A 21,847-nucleotide genomic window follows, 5' to 3' on the forward strand; every position below is an offset into this window, starting at 1 on the left:
GCGAACGTAGGTACGTACGTTTGACACGTGATACAGCACCACCAATCACAATCATCAAAGAGCGAGGTGCCAATCATATGCCGTAGCCACGAGCCGACCGTGCTGAAAACGTGACTATTCATTCATTTCATTGTTTGTTTGCGCCCGGCCGTTGTTCAGCGCGTTATGGCGCATCGGAGTCTGCATGGTGTACTCCTCACGGGAAGATTTAGTACAATTTCTTGCAAGGCGCAGGATTAGACAACAGCAGCCAATCGGATTTCAGCTTTCAATTTCTAATGCGTCATGAAAAAGTGAAAGCTATAAAGTCATTGGTTGCTATTAGCTAACAGCTCCAGTGCAGCCAATCAGATTTCAGCTTTTATGCTCTAAACCTACCCTGGAAAAGTAAAGCTGTAATATGACTGGTTCCTTTTAGCAAACAGCGCCATTTTATGATGTGCTGTAGCCAATCAGCTTTCATATTCTAACCCCACCTTTGAAATGTAAAAGTTGTAATGTGATTGGTTGCAATTAGCGACTGCTGCATTGGAGCCAATGGTATTTCAGCTTTCATTTTCTAACAGCCTGGAAAAGTGATTGGTTACTATTAGCAAATTGCTCCATTGTAGTGGGTATTGTAGCCAATCAGATTTCAGCTTTCATTTTCTAATACATCTTGAAAAAGTGAAAGCTGTAACATCATTGATTGCTGTTAGCAAGTTGCTCCATTGTAGGTGGGCTCAGTAGCCAATGAGATTTCAGCTTTCATTTTCTAACCCACCCTGAAAAAGTAAAAGCTTTAATGTGGTTGGTTGCTACTAGCAACTGCTCTCTTTTAGTGTGCAGGAAGCTAAACACTTAGGGTATGTGCGCACGTTGCTTTTTACCTGCTTTTTACCTGCTTTTTTGCTGCTTTTTCTTCTGCGCTGTTTAATGCCAAAATGGATGTGTTCTTCTATTCAAGCAAAGTCTATGGGAATTTGGGTTTCTTGTTCACACTATGTTGTTCAAAATGCTGCCTTTTTGTGGCCGAACTTTGGTCAAAAACTCAGCTTTGCAGTGCAAAACCCAAATGGCAAAAACAATTGACATGTTGCTTCTTTGAAAAGCTGAGTTTTTGACCAAAGTTCTGCCTAAAAAAGGCAGCATTTTGAACAACATAGTGTGAACAAGAAACCCAAATTCCCATAGACTTTGCTTGAATAGAAGAACACATCCATTTTGGCATTAAACAGCGCAGAAGAAAAAGCAGCAAAAAAGCAGGTAAAAAGCAACGTGCGCACATACCCTTAGGCTATGTTCGCACGTTGCGTTTTTTTCCGCGTTTCTGCAGCGTTTTTGGCAGCAGCGTTTTTGGGCAAAAATGCATGCATTTTTGATTTCCAGCAAAGTCTATGGGAAAAGCAGAAATCCTGTCTGCACTTTGCTTTTTGTTCAGCAGCGTTTAATTTGCATATTTGTGGTCAAAAACCATGCTGAAAAAGAAGCAGCATGTCAGTTGTTTTTGCCATTTCTGCAGCGTTTCATTAACATTGGAGTCAATGAGAAATGTCAAAAAGCAACCAAAATCACAATTCCTGCGTTTTTCATGCTTTTTACCTGCTTTTCAACTGCGTTTTTGGCTCCAAAAACGCATGCTTTTCTGGCATAAAATTAATGGGTTCTAATGTTCCTTTACACACACACAATAACCGAAAATTTAAATGCTAAAAAATAATAAACTTTAGCTATTTTTCTGTTAAAATGTGCATAACCGCTATTATTACATTTAAATTGATAATTTCCCATTTAATTTTATTAAAAGTTAATTTTATAATTTTTTTCTCTTTTTTCAATCTTTTTGACTATTTCAACTTTATTTCTCAGTGTGTTGATCTCAAAAACGCATCTGCAGAAACGCAGGTGAAAACGCAGGTAAAAAGCGCTAAAAACGCACTAAAAACGCGTTAAAAACGCATGCGTTTTTAGCGCTAAAAAATTGTCAAAAGCCATTTGGTCAAAAACCAAGGGAAGGAAAACGTGCAGAATAAACTGCAGGTACACCGACGCAACGTGCGAACATAGCCTTAGCCTTTAGACTGGACATAGAAGCATTGATATGTTGACTAATGGTTTCTACTAATGATATTGAGCAAAAGTGATAAATAAGAAATCTGGAGTAGTTGCCTATAGCAACCAAAAAAGTTGCAGACTTACCTGGAAAAAGGTAAACAAAAACGGGAACTGGTTGCTATGGGTAACCGCTAGTTTATCACTGGTAGGACACTTTCTCAGCATACTTTCACACTTTGTGCTTGGGGCAATTTTCCAGCTTAATCCCTATAAAATCACATTGTTTTTGCAATGTTTTAGTTTTTATAGCGAGGCAAAAACGCACAAAGGTAAAAAAAAAAAAAGTGCAACATGTGAACACAGTCTGATTCTTTTATCCATCTCGGTCATTAATCAGCTGAAAGGAGCTCAGAAGAAGTCGAATAAAAGAGTTACATGCTCCGTCAGACGGAGCTCACTGATCGATTCTCAGATAACTCATTGGGTAGCCAGCAATGTGCAGGGAAACAAAGAGCCTGAAAGCGAAATGGTGCAAAATATTTAGCAAAACACAAATGCAAAAGTGAATTTTAAGAAAAAATACATGCAATTAAGTAAAAAAAAACCCAAAAACCTCCAAAGGTGTTCACAGTCTAAGTAAATGGACATCTTTGGAGACGGACACCCTGTGTTTATATAATCTGTATGTGCAGACATCATAGAGGGGCATTCCCAGAGCTGGAGACTCAGGCCGGCCGTGTCCTCATTCGGACGGCCATCAGTCGGGCTCGGAAGCTTTCATTTATTTCTTTTTTTGCATTGGAGTAAAACCTGATGCCCGACTGACGGTAAAAACGGACGCCGAGCGAACACTGACAATCTGATTCAGAACACTGATGGAAATCAATCCTTTATATATACACCAAGTGTAGTACAGGGTGATTGCCCCTTGGGTGCCCAGGACTATCCTTGGCAAAATCATCTATTTGCCGGGCGTCTCTGGAGCTGGAATCATGTGATTACAGCTTATCCCATACGAATAGGGTCGCTAATTATGAGATCATACCTCTAAAACCATAGACCTCCTTTAGGCTATGTCCGCACTTTGCGTCGTCCTAGTTGCAGTTCTAAACGCATCCTCTGGCAGAAATTGCTTTTGCCAAAGTTGCTTTTGACCATCAAAACGCGATAAATACACGTGCGTATTTACCGCGTATTAGCCTCGTTTTTAGCGCTTTTAACATGCTTTTCCATTGCTTAAAGTCAGATGCGTTTTGATTATAAAGACACTATTAAATAAAGTTTTAACATACAAACACTATGAAAAAAGGGAAAAAAAATGAAAACAAATATAATTCATTACATCATAACGAAAAAAGTTATATTTAATATAATTATAGCGGTTTTATACTATATATGGATAAAATAACAATAAATTCATATTTTTCTTTAATATAATTGTCGGACTATGTGTGTGTGTGTGTAAAGGGACATATTCCATTATTTTGATGTCAGAAACGCATGTTTTCTGCAGCTAAAAAGAAGGTAAAACGCTGGAATTTTGATGTTTGTTGCTTTTTGCAACATCTCATTGACTCCAATGTTGGCAAAACGCAGCCCAAATGGCAAAAACAATTGACAGGCTGCTTCTTTGAACGCAGAGTTTTTGCCCAAAAATATGCAAATTAAAAGCGGCGTTTTGAACAGCATAGTGCGCAGAAGAAATCCCCATTTCCCATAGACTTTGCTTGAAAATCAAAACGCATGCCTTTTGGCATTAAAACGCTGCAGTTCAAAACGCAGCTGAAAAGCAGGTGAAAACGCAAAGTGCGGACACACCCTTAGACCTCCATTTTGGTGTGGGGATTTTTTTTGCGAGGGAAAACAAAATGGACAGTTTTTCGTCAGTATTCTGGATCTGATTTTCATCCGTTTTTGATCCAGGTTTCTGTTTTCACCATCAGTATTTCATCCGTTTTTTTTATAGAAAAAAAAGAAACACTCCTAAGTTATGATTGGGTGCGTTTGATCTGACCTTTTATTGTGGCCAGCCTAAGGCGCACCTGTGCAATAATCCTGTTGTCTAATCACTATCTTGATATGTGAGGTGGATGGATTATCTCTACAAAGGAGAAGTGTTCTCTAAGGTATCCTTCACACATCTGTGTCTCCAGTATGTGTGACGTCCATTTTCACAGGTACCGGAGACACGGACATACGTAGACCCATTAAAATCAATGGGTCTGTGCACACGTGCTTGTTTTCACAAGGACAGTGTGTGTGTCCATGTGGAGCACACGTGTGGGTGTTCCACACGGCGACATGTCCGTTTTCTGCCGGTAGCACAGGTGTCACACGGACAACACACTGATGTGATCTGTGTGACATGTACCGGAGAAAATGGAGGTGACATAAAAATAAAGAATTTTTATACTTACCTGCCTCTGCTTCTGCTGTTGCTTCCGGTCCCGCTCATTATGGTCATGAATATTCACTGCACTCACTGTGGACCCGGAGGCAACAGCAGCGCCGGAGACAGGTAAGTATACCAGATCATGCTGTCCGTGTGCTATCTGAATGTCACACAGATAGCACAGGGCCAGTACACGTAGAACAGACACAAGCACCTTTTCCAATACAGTACCTTTAGTAACACAGATTTAAGGACCCGTCACACACAGAGATAAATCTTTGGCAGATCTGTGGTTGCAGTGAAATCATGGACATATTGTTCCATTTGTACACAGCCACAAACCTGGCACTGATTGGCCACAATTTCACTGCAACCACAGATCTGCCGCAGATTTATCTCTGTGTGTGACAGGGCCTTTAGACAAATTTGTGAACAATATTTAAGAGGAAAAGGACTTTTGTACATAGAAAAATGAAGAATGGAAGCAACAACAGAAGTGTGGAGTTTATATTTTTGTACAGTTTATTTTCCAGTTATGATGGTCAAACAATCATTCGGCCGACCACCTAATGTTCATGGCCAGGATTAGATTTTATGGGCCTGTGATAATTCTAAATAAAGGATTATCACCTAAAACTAAACACAAATCACTTCCATAATCCGTTTATATTCCTGGTGTCTATTTAGCACTCATGTCAGAGGAGGATGAAGCAGCCCGAAGAGACCCTATCCATGTGCCTCCACCACCACCACTGGCGCCGCCTCCACCTCCACCACTGGCGCCGCCTCCACCACCACCACTGGCGCCGCCTCCACCACCACCAGTCCTTTGCCCTTTTCCGCCATCTATGGGAAGAAGCAAGTTTTATAAGAAGGTGGCAGAGAACAGCGACCCCTCTGTTGGAGGATGTGACGAGTTAAAACGGCTGATCAGGAATCAACAGGAACGGTAAGTGCGATATTCGGATGCAATGATCATTCATGAAACTTTTCTTCTGCTCCTTGCAGCAGGTGACATGAGAGCGATAACCTATGGCGGTTCCTCACAGAGCAGATCCAGTCTGTGGCAAGAAAGTCAGTAGAAATATCCAATCTGACCGCACGTTTACTGCTCTAGGTTACATTCACACTACAGTACAGCGGCCATTATTCCCAGCAAGAGCGTGGGGTCCTGCCCTGAACTAACAGCCTCATAGAAAATAAATAGCACCATTAGTTCAGGTCAGGAAAGCGATGGCCTTCTCTGGAATTGCAGCAATAACATGGACTATAAAATATGGACCCTATATTTATATGGTGATTCTAGCTTAAAGGGAACCTGTCAGGTGCAATATGCACCCAGATCCATGAGCAGTTCTGGGTGTATATTGCTAATCCCTGCCTAACCGTCCCTGTATATAGCGGCATAGATAAAGAGATCTTTAAAAAAAGGATTTCTAAAGATCTTATATCGTATGATCATGAGTGAGCAGACTAGTCCCCTGGGCGTTAGTTCCCCTGGCTAGTCTGCTCCATTAGTATGTTAGTACGCCCCTGTAGGTGTGCTATCATGCTAATGAATGCGCAGGGTCATAGGATGATCTCACTCACCTCTCCGCTGCTATCACCACCCGACACTGGATTTCGGCTCAGTGCTCATGATCCTGGAGTTTGGGTCATGCGCACTATGAAGCCGGGTGTACGCGTCCTGGCTTCAAACTGAAGTAGTGTGCATGATCAGAAGTCCGAGGTGATGTGCACTGAGCCGAAATCCAGTGTCGGGCGGTGATAGCAGCGGAGAGGTGAGTGACATCATCCTCTGACGCTGCACATTCATTAGCATGTTAGCACGCCCACAGAGGTGTACTAATATGCTATTGGAGCTGAATAGGCAGAGTAACTAACACCCAGGGGACTAGTCCCTGCGCTCATTAGCATACGATATAAGATGTTTAGAAATAGTTTTTCTATAGATCCCTTTATCTATGCTAGTGTATACAGGGACGGTTAGGCAGGGATTAGCAATATGCACCCAGAACTGCTCATGGATCTGGGTGCAAATTGCACCTGACACGTTCCCTTTAATAAAAAAAAAGAGCTTGTAAGTACTGTACATTTCCTGGTTTTCTTCCTATTTTTCTGGCCGCTCTTTTAGCGTATCATTTGCTGGCTCCACATCTTCTCCTCTTCCTCTCACTGTTGGGGTCCCTCAAGGTTCAGTCCTTGGCCCTCTTCACTTTTCGCTCTACACGGCCCCAATGGGAATGACCATCAGCAGATTTGGCTTCCAGTACCATCTTTACACATGTGACACACAGCTATACACCTCCTCCCCTGAGCTCACCCCCGCTGTACTACAGAACACCAGTGACTGTTTGTCCGCAGTCTCGAACATCATGTCTGCTCTCTATCTGAAACTGAACCTCTTCACTTCGTCTACAATCTCCCTGAACCTGACATCTCCCTCTCTGTGTGTGGCACAACGATACGTCCTAGGCCGCAGGCCCGCTGTCTGGGGGTTATACTGGACACTGATCTCTCCTTCACCTCCCACATACAATCTCTTGCCCGCTCCTGTCACTTGCACCTCAAGAACATCTCTAGAATCCGCCCCTTTCTCACCATGGAAACTACAAAATCCCTCACCGTGGCCCTGATCCACTCCCGCCTAGACTACTGTAACTCTCTACTAATTTGTCTCCCCCTAACTAGACTCTCTCCTCCACAGTCCATCCTCTGCAGCAGCCAGGGTCACCTATCTGGCTAACCGCTACTCGGATGCCTCTGCTCTGTGCCAGTCATTGCACTGGCTGCCCATATATCACAGGATCCAATTCAAACTGCTTGTTCTCACCCACAAAGCTCTCCACAGTGCGGCACCCCCTACATCTCCACCCTCCTCTCTGTCTATCACCACACCCGTTCTCTTCGCTCTGCAAGCGACTTTCAACTAACATCCACACTAATCCAAACCTCCCACTCCTAGATCCAAGACTTCTCCCAAACTGCACCAATCTTCTGGAATGCACTACGCCAAGAAACTAGGACAAACCACAATTTGCACAGCTTCAGACGCTCCTTAAAAACACATATTATTAGGCTGGCCTATCCACCCTCCTTAATCAAATTCAATTCACATAGTCCCTCCACAACTTCTCACAACATAATTCTCCATCAAACTCTACTGCACCCAAAAACATCACACAGATTGGCTGGTGACCGGCTCATACAGCCTTTACCTATCCCCCATTTCTTCAAGATGGCTGGATCGTCATTGTAAATAAGCTCTTGTACCTTCTCACGCCCACCTCTCCCCATTGTAGATTGTAAGCTCTTACGGGCAGGGCTGTCTTTATTTTTTTGCTTTAATTACTGTATCTTGTATATCTGTTACTTGTCAATGTTTGTATATGAACCTCTGAATTGTAAAGCGCTGCGGAATATGTGGGCGCTATAGTAATAAAGATTATTATTATTATTATGCAGTGGTGGTCGGTTTCCAAGGCAAGAAGCTGTAAACAAAAGAAAAGTGTTGATATCATAAGAACGGCTGATAATTTTAATGAGCAGTAAATTGTAAAATTGCTTGTTTTTACAAGCGCTATTCAACAATATCCATCTATACAGATAGGAGTAACCCTTTAAAGAAAAAGGTGTATTGACATATATATCAGACCTAGAAGGCAAAAAGGATCGTCTTTTAAGTTTTGTCAGGCTCTAGGCGATGAGAACAGAGCCTAGCACATAAAGGAAAGCAGTTACGATACGTAGACCATACAGGGTATAACGGTTTATGGCTCTTTGGTTTATGAAATGCGGTAATTTTTTTTTTTTTTTCATTTCAGATTTAGTGGACATTTAAAGTGGCTTCTATATAACCAGCATATCCCATCCCTTATACAGGAGGGTCCACAGTAAGTGCAAGAAAGCAGGGAGTCATTTAGGGTTAAGCAATATGAGTTGCAAGATCCTGGTCCGGAGGCCACATTGATAGTCTATGGCCGCCGGACTAGAGCCCCGCGACCCTGCTTTTACCTGCCGCAATCCACAGCGCCTCTTATAATTAGTAGGTCCAAAGTCTCCAGGCTCCAGTTAATGAGAAGATAGAGAGCTGGACCAGGATCCTATGAATCTTTGCGCTCAACTCTAGTTACATTTCTTAAAGTGAGCTTTCAAATTTCCGTAAATGAAACACAATCAATTCTACTAAAGAATTAAATTGTATATCAACTATATTTAATTTATATATCAATAATATTTATAATATAATAATAATATAAAATAATAAAAAATATAATAAATAATATAAAAAATAATATTTATAATATGTCATTTATATATCTAATATTTATAATAATATTATTATTATTATAAATATTAGATATATAAATGACATATTATTATTATAAATATTATTTTATTATATTATATATTATATTTTTTATTATTTTATATTATTATTATTATATTATAAATATTGATATATAAATTAAATATTATTATTATTATAAATATATTATTTATATTATTATTTTATTAAATTATAAATACTATTGATATATAAATGAAATGTTATAAATATTATTTTTATTATTATTATTATTATTATTATTATTATTATTATTATTATTATTATTAATACAAATAATATTTATAATATTTCATTTATATATCAATATTATTTATAATTTAATAAAATAATAATATAAATAATATATTTATAATAATAATAATAATTATATTTAATTTATATATCAATAATATTTATAATATAATAATAATATAAAATAATAAAAATATATAATAAATAATATAATATAATATTTAGAATAATATGTCATTTATATATCTAATATTTATAATAATAATAATATTTAGAATAATAATATTTAATTTATATATCAATAGTATTTATAATATAATAAAATAATAATAATATAAATAATATAATATATTTATAATAATAATAATTATAATATTTAAATTATATATCAATAATTTGTTTATCAACTCCTCAGTTTCTGTCAATGTATGGAAACCCACCCTGGTCATGTCCAACTGACAGATGTCACCGAGTGCAGTCCGATGATTTCCACGCACCCATAGACTTGATATATGTCGCCACTCACAATATGTTGTGCGTTTATTTTTCTCATGACGAATCAGCATGGAAAAAAAAGCGCTGATAGGCACTAGCCCATAGGATAATAATAATAATTTTTATACACTTATATAGCGCTATTAATTCCACAGCGCTTTACATACATTGGGAACACTGTCCCCATTGGGGCTCACAATCTAAATTACCTATCTGTATGTCTTTGGAGTGTGGGAGGAAACCGGAGAACCCGGAGGAAACCCACGAAAACACGGGGAGAACATACAAACTCCTTGCAGATGGTGTCCTCGGTGGGATTTGAACCCAGGACCCCAGCGCTGCAAGACTGCAGTGCTAACCACTGAGCCACCATACAGTGCTAACCTCTGAGCCACCGTGCCGCCCATGGGATAACATTGGAGCGAGTGCCATCTGACAAAACATCGGATAGCCCTCGTCTGTGTTGTACGCTCTTGTGAGCGCAGCCTTAGGTTCAGTGTGACACATTGCATTAGCCATGGCAATGAATGTTCATCTTCCATCAGTTGCAGAGTAGCTGATCTAAAGGTATAAATGTGAACTGAGCCGACGCAGTACACACCCCAAAATACACTTTATGTTTGGATAAAGCAATGTATATCATCCTGACCTATATAATGTCCCGGCAGGTGCGGTCTTGTTGCCTTGTGGATGGCAGGGGGGATAGTGAGCAACAAACACGAGGTGACGCTCGACTGTATTGTACAAGAGGCGACTTCTAGAGGATTCACCGTCTGTGGGGAGATGTTCTCAGGTGAGTGCTGCCTGTGGGTATAGTGCTTGCCCTGTGTCATGATATTACAGACGCATCATGTTCTCCACTGATGGCCGCCACATATCAGATCTTTGGTGCTGGCACCCGAGCCCTTATAACCGAATGTCTATAGGATCTGTGAGAGCCCTCTCCTGTCACCAGATTTTTGCCACTTAATCTGAGAGCAGCATAACATAGGGGCAGAGATCCTGATTCCAGCGATGTGTCACTTACTGGGCTGCTTAGTGTAGTTGTGATAAAATCACTGTTTAATCAGCAGTAGATTATCATCACAGGACTACTCGGCGTGCTGCAGGTAGTCCAGCATATTCATGAGCTCTGCATAACTGCTAGATCTGCAGTAGCGAAAACATTGATTTTATCACAATGACAGCAAACAGCTCAGTAAGTGACACATCGCTGGAGTCAGGGTCTCTGTCTCTACATTATGCTGCTCAAACCTGTTGACAGATTCCTTTCAATCCCTCTCACTTTTCTGAGTAAGAAGTTTGCGGGTGCAATGCTAGACACTAATTGTTGTTTCTGTCCTAGCGGATAACATGTCCCGCCTCGCAGAGGACGTTTTTGGCTGTCACTGTGAACTATTGACAGGAGGGATGGAAGGGGAGAACCGAGAGAGAATCCTGGCTCACCTCACTGCCGGGCTCCCTGTTCTCATCCCGTATCCTTCACCATAGGAACACATTGCAATCACCGTTGTTAGCTGGAAAATGTAGCTAACATTATACGAGGTCCCCAGTGTTAGCTGTCATTTCCATTAATACTATACAAAGTTTTGGGGAAAAAAACCCTGTATCTCCAAAAATAGCAAGTGTGAACAGGTGCTAACTGCTAAACCTACACGAAACACAAACAAAGGGATACAGCCGCACTCTGTAAGCGCCAAGACTTTTGCAAACGTACAATATAGGATGTTTAGACTGCATTAATGTTATTGAATATACTTAGAAAAATGAAGGTTCTTTGTGCAAAAATTGACCAATTCTTGTGTGCCCATCAACCACGGCAAGGTGATCTTTCCCTGATGGGACCCTATCCTATTGTCATGCCTCTCCTGGACTAAAAGTCTACAAATATATGGGCAGATAGGACCTGGTACTAATTAAAACCACCCTGTGGACGAAATATTGCACAAAGTAAAGGGATGCATGTCTTAAAGGGAACCTGTCACCAGGTTTGTCCCTTATAAGCTGCGGCCACCACCAGTGAGCTGTTATATACAGCATTCTAGAATACTGTATACTGTATAAGATTCCAGGCCGCTCTGAATAATGTAAAAACACATATAATACTCACCTAGGGGCGGTCTGGTCCAATTTGTGTCACTGTTCTCCAGTCCAGCACCTCCTCGCTCCGATCCGGTGCCGCCTCTCTGCTGCAATCTCTGTCCTCCTTTTTCTGAGGCCCAGTGTGTATTACGCGTCCTAAGTCATCCACGCGAATCGGCATTGTGGTCCTGCGCAGGAACACTTTGAGGGCAGATCGAACTATTGTAATGCGCAGGCGTGAGGAAAGGTTTAAGACTGCCCGTGCATGCGCACTACAATACTTTGAACTGCCCTGAGCAGGGCAGGTCAAAGTGCGCCTGCGCAGGACTGCAATGCTGGCCTGTGTGGATGACGTAGGACGTGTCATCCATATGGAGCCTCAAAAAAAAGGGGACGGCAGTCACACAAGATGGAGGAGGCGCCGGACCGAGATCAGCGACACCCATTGGACCAGACCGCAAAGAGGCCTGGGCTCTTATATACAGTATTCTAGAATGCTGAATATAAGAGCCCACTGGTGGTGGCCGCAGCTCATAAGGGAAAAACCTGATGACAGGAGCCCTTTAAACATTGAATTCAGATTTTTCAAAACTTTTAGGCAAGTGTGCAAAAAATTGCTGCAGAGTAAGAGTAATTTTAAAAAATAGAAGTGTTATTAGTTTATTTTTATCAACTAGCTGTAGCACCTGGCGTTGCCCGGGATAGTAACTGTCTCTCTGTTTTTCTCCCAGTCTCTGTCTGTCTCCCCCTCTGTCTGTCTCTCTCTATCTCTCTGTCTGTCTTTTTCCCTGTCTCTTTGTCTGTCTCTTTCCCTGTCTGTCTCTGTCTGTCTGTCTCTGTCCCTGTCTGTCTCTGTCCCTGTCTGTCTCTTTCCCTGTCTGTCTCTTTCCCTGTCTCTTTGTCTGTCTGTCTCTTTCCCTGGAGGCATTGTGACACGCCAACATTAACAAAATGCAAATTAAATGAAGAAAAGAAAAATCAATATTTGGTGTGATCACCCTTTGCTTTCCCCAATTCTCAGCACACTTGCAGACAGGTTTTGAAGGATCTCAGCAGGGAGGTTGTTCCAAACACCTTGGAGAACTAACCACAGATCTTCTGAAAACCCTTCTGTCTTTTCACTTAACCGCAGACGATGATGTGGGATCAGGTGTTGTGAGGCCGGATCATCACTTCTAAGACTCCTTGTTCTTCGTTACACTTAAAGGTCGCTTTACACGCTGCTATATATCGAGTAGACCTGGCTCACTATATGGTAGGGTGCTCTGGAGAAAACAGTCAACCAAGATCCGAAAAAATCTCTGGCACTCCAATATAAGAAGAAAGAAGAACACAGTCTGGGTTTCTTTGGTGCTTTTTTATTGTAAGCAAAGTAAATGAAAAAGTCTGTCTCAACGCTTCGGTCTCAATGGGACCTTTATCAAGAGTTCTACCAGACTAGGTAAAAAGAAATACAAGGAAAATATTACATAAAGTAAAAAAAGCGTGAACATGACATGAACACAGTACATGATGTGGTTCAAACACTCAAGTTCATATACAAAGTGTATAACATAAAATACATAATACAGATATCTGTGCCTGGATGGAAAAATTCTGCAGACGTAACAATAGACAAATAATACCCAGTGTCAGAATGGCAATAATCCAAGAACAGGGGAGTACTATAAGTAAATTTTGGTGTATACATGAAGAGATGACTTGAAGGGGGAAAAAAAGTACACATACCTAAGGAATTAGAATTAACATACGAAATGCACCGACTTGGAACCGTGTGGGTCATCACCAAAAAAGGTAAGTAAATAAGTGTGAGCACTAGATGAAAAGACAAGATGTCCATTAAGCAATCATATAAATCCTATCGTACACAAATTTCTATCAGGTGTAAGCGGATACCTGTGACCAATATACTGAAATATCAAAGTTAGCCAGTGGGTGTTGCCAGATGTATCATGCAGTGGCGTTCTACGGGGGATAGGAGACCCCAGTCCAATACTGGGTGAGAGATAACAAAAGGGTAAAGGGGAAAATAAAAAACAATGAGGGGAGAAGGTTTCCATATGTCAAGGTGATCTATAGGGTTGCAGCCTTAAGTCATGAAAAGGCTCTTTAAAGCTCTGTAAAAAATGATAGTAATAACAATACCTGCCCGATGGGAGTCAAAAGCCTAGTAACATTGTCAGTGAGTGTGTCACCCTCCGAAAAGGCAAAGTGGGCTCTTAAGTCGTAGGCTTCTGAAAAAGCGTCTCATCTCTTGGTCTAACTGGAAGGGGTTAAATTTCGGAGTAGGGCAGAAAGACAAACCCTTCTGTAACACCTGAGATTCAATATGTGAAAGGTTATATGATGAAATGTTAAAGACCAGATTATCAACTGTATTGTCAACTATAGTGGTCCTACCTGTGACCGGGTCTGTATGCGAGAGAAATGGCTTGGTTTTCCTCTGGCTCCTCCTCGTTTTTCTCCTGGGGGATGTCTGGCCTCTAAAAAAACGGGCAGATGACGTAGGATGGGAATCACTGTCTGAACCCGAGGAGGCTGAGAATCGGTAATAATTGGGACGGCGAGGAGGGTTGGTGTCCAGGGAGCGCCACCTATAGACGCGATCCTTGGTATAGTCCTCCTGGTCCCTGATGAACTTTAATCGTTTCCGTTCCTGTAGGGTTTTCTGAAAGGTTTCTATGGATTCCTTGGTTCTCTGTCTAAGTTTATCCCACTCTGCACTAGGCAACGTGTTACAAAATTGGTCTTCAATGGACTTGATCTTTGGTTCCAACTCACCGATTTCTTTCTGGAGGAATTCAATCGTTAATATGATTATGTCCATAGAGCACTTATTTAGGATACTCTCATATTTCGTGCAATACTCGGAATTGTCCGAAAACAGGGTTGGACGAAGGATACCCTGAGTCCTCGTGGGATTCTTTGTACTCTGTGGTACTCCGCTAATGTAGCACAGTGTAGATCAAGGGCGGTGTGTCTCTTTAGTTCTTTTTCATAGTCCCGGGTGCGTATCTCTTCTGTGGGGACTGATAGAAATGTACGTGGTGTGGTGACCCGAGAGAGAATATCGGTCACCTCTTCATTGCCATACGAAAAGGTATTAAAAGACATGGATGCAACAAAGAAGGGGATTCCAGGAGCCCAGGAAAAATAAAGTCCAATATATCGAGTAGACCTGGCTCACTATATGGTAGGGTGCTCTGGAGAAAACAGTCAACCAAGATCCGAAAAAATCTCCGGCACTCCAATATAAGAAGAAAGAAGAACACAGTCTGGGTTTCTTTGGTGCTTTTTTATTGTAAGCAAAGTAAATGAAAAAGTCTGTCTCAACGTTTCGGTCTCAATTGGACCTTTATCGAGAGTTCTACCAGACTAGGTAAAAAGAAATACAAGGAAAATATTACATAAAGTAAAAAAAGTGTGAACATGACATGAACACAATACATGATGTGGTTCAAACACTCAAGTTCATATACAAAGTGTATAACATAAAATACATAATACAGATATCTGTGCCTGGATGGAAAAATTCTGCAGACGTAACAATAGACAAATAATACCCAGTGTCAGAATGGCAATAATCCAAGAACAGGGGGGTACTATAAGTAAATTTTGGTGTATACATGAAGAGATGACTTGAAGGGGGAAAAAAAGTACACATACCTAAGGAATTAGAATTAACATACGAAATGCACCGACTTGGAACCGTGTGGGTCATCACCAAAAAAGGTAAGTAAATAAGTGTGAGCACCTGCCCGATGGGAGTCAAAAGCCTAGTAAGTACTACATAATCACAGACCCTGTAGCAGCCAGCCAGGATCTCTACCGGACGCAGGTCTGTACCAGGTAGATTGTGCTGAGCCTCTGACCCCCCCCCCACAGTACTCCTTTCTGCATTTCTCTCATAGATTCCACCTGGTTATACAGTAATTATCCATTGTTTCACTCTTCTTCATTAGGGCATTTCTGTTGGATCAAACAGGTGACATGATTATGTAGTACTTACCAGGCTTTTGACTCCCATCGGGCAGGTATTGTTATTACTATCATTTTTTACAGAGCTTTAAAGAGCCTTTTCATGACTTAAGGCTGCAACCCTATAGATCACCTTGACATATGGAAACCTTCTCCCCTCATTGTTTTTTATTTTCCCCTTTACCCTTTTGTTATCTCTCACCCAGTATTGGACTGTGGTCTCCTATCCCCCGTAGAACGCCACTGCATGATACATCTGGCAACACCCACTGGCTAACTTTGACATTTCAGTATATTGGTCACAGGTATCCGCTTACACCTGATAGAAATTTGTGTACGATAGGATTTATATGATTGCTTAATGGACATCTTGTCTTTTCATCTAGTGCTCACACTTATTTACTTACCTTTTTTGGTGATGACCCACACGGTTCCAAGTCGGTGCATTTCGTATGTTAATTCTAATTCCTTAGGTATGTGTACTTTTTTTCCCCCTTCAAGTCATCTCTTCATGTATACACCAAAATTTACTTATAGTACTCCCCTGTTCTTGGATTATTGCCATTCTGACACTGGGTATTATTTGTCTATTGTTACGTCTGCAGAATTTTTCCATCCAGGCACAGATATCTGTATTATGTATATTATGTTATACACTTTGTATATGAACTTGAGTGTTTGAACCACATCATGTATTGTGTTCATGTCATGTTCACGCTTTTTTTACTTTATGTAATATTTTCCTTGTATTTCTTTTTACCTAGTCTGGTAGAACTCTCGATAAAGGTCCCATTGAGACCGAAACGTTGAGACAGACTTTTTCATTTACTTTGCTTACAATAAAAAAGCACCAAAGAAACCCAGACTGTGTTCTTCTTTCTTCTTATATTGGAGTGCCGGAGATTTTTTCAGATCTTGCTTTAGACGCTGCGAAATCGCTAGCCGATGCTAGCGATGTCGAGCGTGATAGCACCCGCCCCCATCGTACGGCCGATATGTGGTGATCGCTGTCGTAGCGAACATTATCGCTACGGCAGCGTCACACGCACATACCTGCCCTGCGACGTCACTATGACCGGCAAACCGCCTTCTTTCTAAGGGGGTGGTTCGTTCAGCGTCACAGCGACGTCACTAAGCGACCGCCCAATCAAAGCGGAGGGGCGGAGATGAGCGGGACGAACATCCCGCCCACCTCCTTCCTTCCTCATTACTAGCGGGACGCAGGTAAGGAGATGTTCCTCGTTCCTGCGGTGTCACACGTAGCGATGTGTGCTGCCGCAGGAACAAGGAACAACATCGTACCTGCAGCAGCAACAATATTTGAGAATAGGGGGGGCATGTCATCGATGAGCGATTTTGAACGTTTTTGCAACGATTCAAAATCGCTCATAGGTGTCACGCGCAACGATATCGCTAAAGCGGCTGGATGTGCGTCACAAATTCCGTGACCCCAACGAGGTTGCTTTAGCGATGTTGTAGCGTGTAAAGCCACCTTTACATATTTCTTAATGACATTGGCTGTATGTTTAGGGTTGTTGTCCGGCTGCAGAATACATTTGGAGCCAATCAGACTCCTCTTTGATGGTGTTGTGTGCTGGATAATATTCCTCTGTCCAAATTTCTCTCCTTCACGTAACTGGATCGAAGATAAATCAAAATGAAAAAAAAATGGGTGTACAATAGACTGCTTCCTTCTGTATAGCCACTAGGTGGCAGCATCTGCGCATAAAGTAAAATTAACCCTACCACCCATAGTCCGGTGTGATTTATATCCTAGATTTACATTTAATTTGCTTGGGATATTGAGTGTTATCGGAAATATTTGTGTATCTAAGTATTTAACAGCTTGTACAGATATGACGAGGACTTCAATCACGAGCCGTGCCAGAGAGACGGACACCGGGCACACTGGGCAGTCATTTCAGGTAAGGAAGCGCATGGGAGGGGAAATTATTAATGGCTGACACCATATATGCACTAACTTGCAGCATTTTCTGCTTCATGTCGCACTCACTGATTTGACACACTTACAATTACACATAAATTATCCAGCCCATGATTTTGCATACTTTGAGGTAATCTGATTTATGTGGAGAGACGGATAGAGAGACAGGGACAGACAGAAAGAGAGAGACAGAGATTAGAGAGAGGCAGAGACAGACTGAGTTACAGAATGACAGACAGACTGAAACAGACAGACATGGAAAGAGATAGACAGAGTCAGACAGGGAAAGAGACAGAGAAAGAAGCAGACAGACTCAGACAGACAGAGAGAGGCAGACTGGGAACGAGACAGAGACAGACTGAAAGGGAAAGAGACAGACAGATAGAAAGGGAAAGAGACAGACAGACACGGAAAGAGACAGAGGCAGACAGGGAAAGAGACAAAGATAGACAGACATGGAAAGAGACAGACAGAGAAAGATGCAGACAGACTCAGACAGACAGAGAGAGGCAGACTGGGAACGAGACAGAGACAGACTGAAAGGGAAAGAGACAGACAGATAGAAAGGGAAAGAGACAGACAGACACGGAAAGAGACAGAGGCAGACAGGGAAAGAGACAAAGATAGACAGACATGGAAAGAGACAGACAGAGAAAGATGCAGACAGACTCAGACAGACAGAGAGAGGCAGACTGGGAACGAGACAGACTGAAAGGGAAAGAGACAGACAGATAGAAAGGGAAAGAGAGACAGATAGAAAGGGAGAGAGACATACAGACAGGGAAAGAGACAGACAGAGGCAGACAGGGAAAAAGACGGACAGGGAAAGAGACAGACAGAGAAAGAGGCAGACAAGGACAGAGACAGACAAGGGAAAAGACAGACAGACCGAGTCAGACAGGGAAAGAGACAGAGATAGACAGACATGGAACGAGACAGACAGAGAAAGATGCAGATAGACAGAGACAGAGAAAGAGAGGAGGACTGGGAACGAGACAGAGACAGACGGAAACAGGCAAGAAAAGAGGCATACAGATAGAAGGGAAAGAGACATACAGACAGGGAAAGAGACAGACAGGGACAGAGACAGAGAAAGAGGCAGACAGGGAGAGAGACAGACAAACAGGGAAAGAGAGAGAGACATACAGGGAAAGAGACAGACAGGGAAAGAGACAGCGAGGCAGACAGGGAAAGAGACAGACAGAGAAAGAGGCAGACAGGGAAAGAGACAGACAGAAAGGGAAAGAGACAGACAGAAATAGAGAGAGACAGACAGAGGGAGAGGAGAAAGACAGAGAGACACTTAGTTACTAGCCCCGGCAACGCCGGGTACTATAGCTAGTATGCAATATTTTCATATAGTATGTCACAGCGTCACTTTTTATTCTCAGGGGTTCTTCTTGGAATGCAGAATGGCTCTTTTGATCCGGGTCCTGACGTCCCCAGACTGTTCCTCCCACCACCCGACGTCACCGATCTCAATACAGGTGACATAGAGCAACAATACCTCATCGCCAAGCAAGGAAAGAGCCTCCGGTACCAGCTGTGGGAATACGGGTCTCTGAGCCGCAGCAATAACCAACTGCTTCACCTGGACCCTAAGAGGACTTGTGACGGGAATGTCTACGTGGTACCTGAAGGGGGCGTACAAGCTGGGCTGTGTGGCAAAATTTTACTTCTAAACCACTGAGACGTTTTTTGTTTTTTTTAAAAAAGCTGTCACCTATTAAATATATTATTATTCATATTCTAATATCAAACAAACATACATTTTTCCAGAAATGAAAGATCAAGATTCCAAACATTTCCTATTTGTGTTCTTTATCTTCACTGCAGGTAAAATGTATGAAAAAAAAATCCTCTAAATTCAACCTTATAGGTTTGAGTGTCCAACCCCTGTATGTAAGAAGGTTTTCATTCACTGACAGCAAGTAAAAAAAAAAAAATCTAAGATTTTAGTGATGTCTCTCCATCTTGTCAGTGTAATGTGACGCACACATGATCTACACCCCCCTTCCAAGTGAGATGAGAGGAAGTGCCAGCCAGTGAGTAACAAACACTTGGTAGATTAGCAAGAAACAAGACGGAAAGTAGTGACTGCAGAACCACATGAGCTGTGGAGACAAAAAGGCAACATTTATTTAAAGACGACCTTTCACCAAATTTTTAACTTTGAACTGGACACAAGATGTAATAGTGGCTGCACAATAAAAGGATTCTTTTTGGGATTAATCGTTGCAGAGATATTAGCAATCAAAGTATTTGGCACCCAATGAGTTAACACCCACTTGGGAGTTAAGACAAGTTATCAGATAGTTTTCACTGGGGGCGTGTACTTCCTCCTCCTGTACCAGTTGCCCAATCATAAGCAGGCAGCAACACAGGAGAAAAAGGACACGCCCCCACCATAGCTGAGGTTTCTCAGTGAGTACACGCCCCCAGTGAAAGCTATCTGATAACATCCACTTTGACGTAACAAAAGTTAACTCATTAAGTGCCAATTACTTTAATTGCTAATAATATCACAACGGAGAGGCGAAATAAAAACATTTTATTCTGCTCTTGTCACAGGTGACAGACAGTGTTTACAGTAATGTGTATAACCATCTTTACAAGCATAGACTTTAATGGAGTGGGCCTTGTGGAAGCTCGCTCACCTGTTTTCACAGGGGTCACAGACAGTCTTGTGGTTTCTGGCAATAGAAGGTCACAGCGTTTGGCTGCGCAAAATGCTTCCTGACTTTGTATTGTTCCTACTGTTAGTATTCATTGGTATAGGTAGCTTTCCTGCTGGATTTTCATATATTCCCCTTTAGGACCTAATGGAGCCTTCCTTCCATCCAGGATTATCAGTAATCACCTTGTGCTTAAATACTTCCATCTTCCCTGGACTGGTGCTAGTGATATTATTCAGTTCATTCTAGCTCTGGTTGCAAGTAGGTGGCTTGTACTCCTTTGTGGTATTGTTGCTGAAATTTTGCTGAACTTCTATCTGAGTCATCTGTGGATAAGTAGTTCACGCATTTTCCTCTATCTGTCCTCCCTGTGTGTTCCTTTAGCATTTACCGAGGTTGATGAAGAGCTCATCCCACCCATTTCCTATTTAGGGCCCAGCACTAGGGATACCTAGAGTCAGGTATCCAGTTCGGCGCATAGGTGGAGAACCTATCTAGAGTGGTGAGGGACCCCAGGGACCAGCAATATGTTTGGTTAGGGGTCACCGTCTCCCCTTTCCCTAGACGCAGGAGTTCCCTTACCTTCTTACCATTTGCCGCTCGTTTGGTACTTCCCCGTACCTACTGTGACAGCTCTTCAGCCACTATTATGTCGAGTGGCAGTTCAATGGGAAAAATTTGGTGAAAGATCCTTTTAGTCACTGTAATATTGGAAAACTTGATTGATAATGGGCTAAACTTACAATCTGCAAATCACTTTTTTAAAACTGATGCTCCCCCCCCCCCCCGTCTACAATATCTTTCCAAAGTACCAACCACAGGGTGTCTCCCTACTGCCTAACCGCCTGATGTCAAGTGTAATCCGTCTCTAGCAGCAAAGACACCGAGGAGGATTACAGGAAGGGCTTTCTGGGAAATGATGGCAAAGGAAGTCCTAGCACCTATAGTGCTGGCCGAATGTTGGAGAAAAAAAGACACGCAGTGGATGGCAAGGTATGGAGCATGAGAACCAGGGCAGTTATCTTGTGCTCTGCAGAACTATGTTTTTTTGCAGGTTTTGTGTGAAATACCCTCATTTTTGCATTCTAGATGCATTTACAAAACAAATGTCTGTAAAGACAGGAGAGATGGGAAACCTTTCCCCCAGAGCGGCCGCAGTTTTACAGGAATTTTCATTGTGGTCACATGTAACGATGACTGATAAGTTGCAGTAAATGATTTACAGCTTCCTTGTATCTGCTGAAATGATCCTTTTAGGCCCTGTGCGCACTTACCGTTTTTTGCCGCGGATTTCCTGCGGTTTTGCTGCATGTTTCGCTGCAGAAAATGTTCATAACATCTCTGCAGTGAATCACCAGCAAAAACTATGGGGAAAAAAAATGCTGTGCGCACTAGGCGGATTTTGACAGCTGCATGTTTTGCTGTGGGATTCCCGCAGTAAAAACAATTGCATGTCACTTCTTTTCCGCACATCGCTGCGGGATTTCACTCCATTGACTGCCATGTAATCGTGAAATCCCGCAGGGAATAACGCAGGCAGCAAATTCTGTGCGGTTCACTGCGTTTTCCTGCGTTATTCCCTGCGGTATTTCGCGGTTTACCTGCGGTAATGTACATCGCTTGCCTGCGGTTTGCAGGGAAGTGATGTCATTACAGGAAGAGGA

At 42.0% G+C, this 21,847-nt stretch overlaps 1 protein-coding gene across 3 annotated transcripts; it reads left to right on the plus strand.

Annotated features, from left to right (window-relative positions):
* The first annotated feature begins 32 nt into the window (after nt 1–32).
* ACTMAP (actin maturation protease) lies at nt 33–19,434 on the plus strand. Of its 3 annotated transcripts, XM_075322582.1 has the most exons (7): nt 33–110; nt 5,114–5,375; nt 8,251–8,319; nt 10,172–10,296; nt 10,849–10,978; nt 17,418–17,488; nt 18,900–19,434. In XM_075322582.1, the coding sequence occupies exons 2-7, from the start codon at nt 5,119–5,121 to the stop codon at nt 19,196–19,198; spliced, it is 951 nt and encodes a 316-aa protein (XP_075178697.1). In that variant the 5' UTR covers nt 33–110; nt 5,114–5,118; the 3' UTR covers nt 19,199–19,434. The 3 variants fall into 3 exon arrangements, with proteins under 3 accessions (XP_075178697.1, XP_075178699.1, XP_075178698.1); XM_075322584.1 differs by lacking the exon at nt 10,849–10,978 and having other exon boundaries at nt 17,399–17,488; XM_075322583.1 differs by lacking the exon at nt 8,251–8,319.
* Nucleotides 19,435–21,847: the final 2,413 nt, after the last annotated feature.

The sequence above is a fragment of the Anomaloglossus baeobatrachus genome, chromosome 9 (genome assembly GCF_048569485.1).
Source record: "Anomaloglossus baeobatrachus isolate aAnoBae1 chromosome 9, aAnoBae1.hap1, whole genome shotgun sequence".
Taxonomy (NCBI): domain Eukaryota; kingdom Metazoa; phylum Chordata; class Amphibia; order Anura; family Aromobatidae; genus Anomaloglossus; species Anomaloglossus baeobatrachus.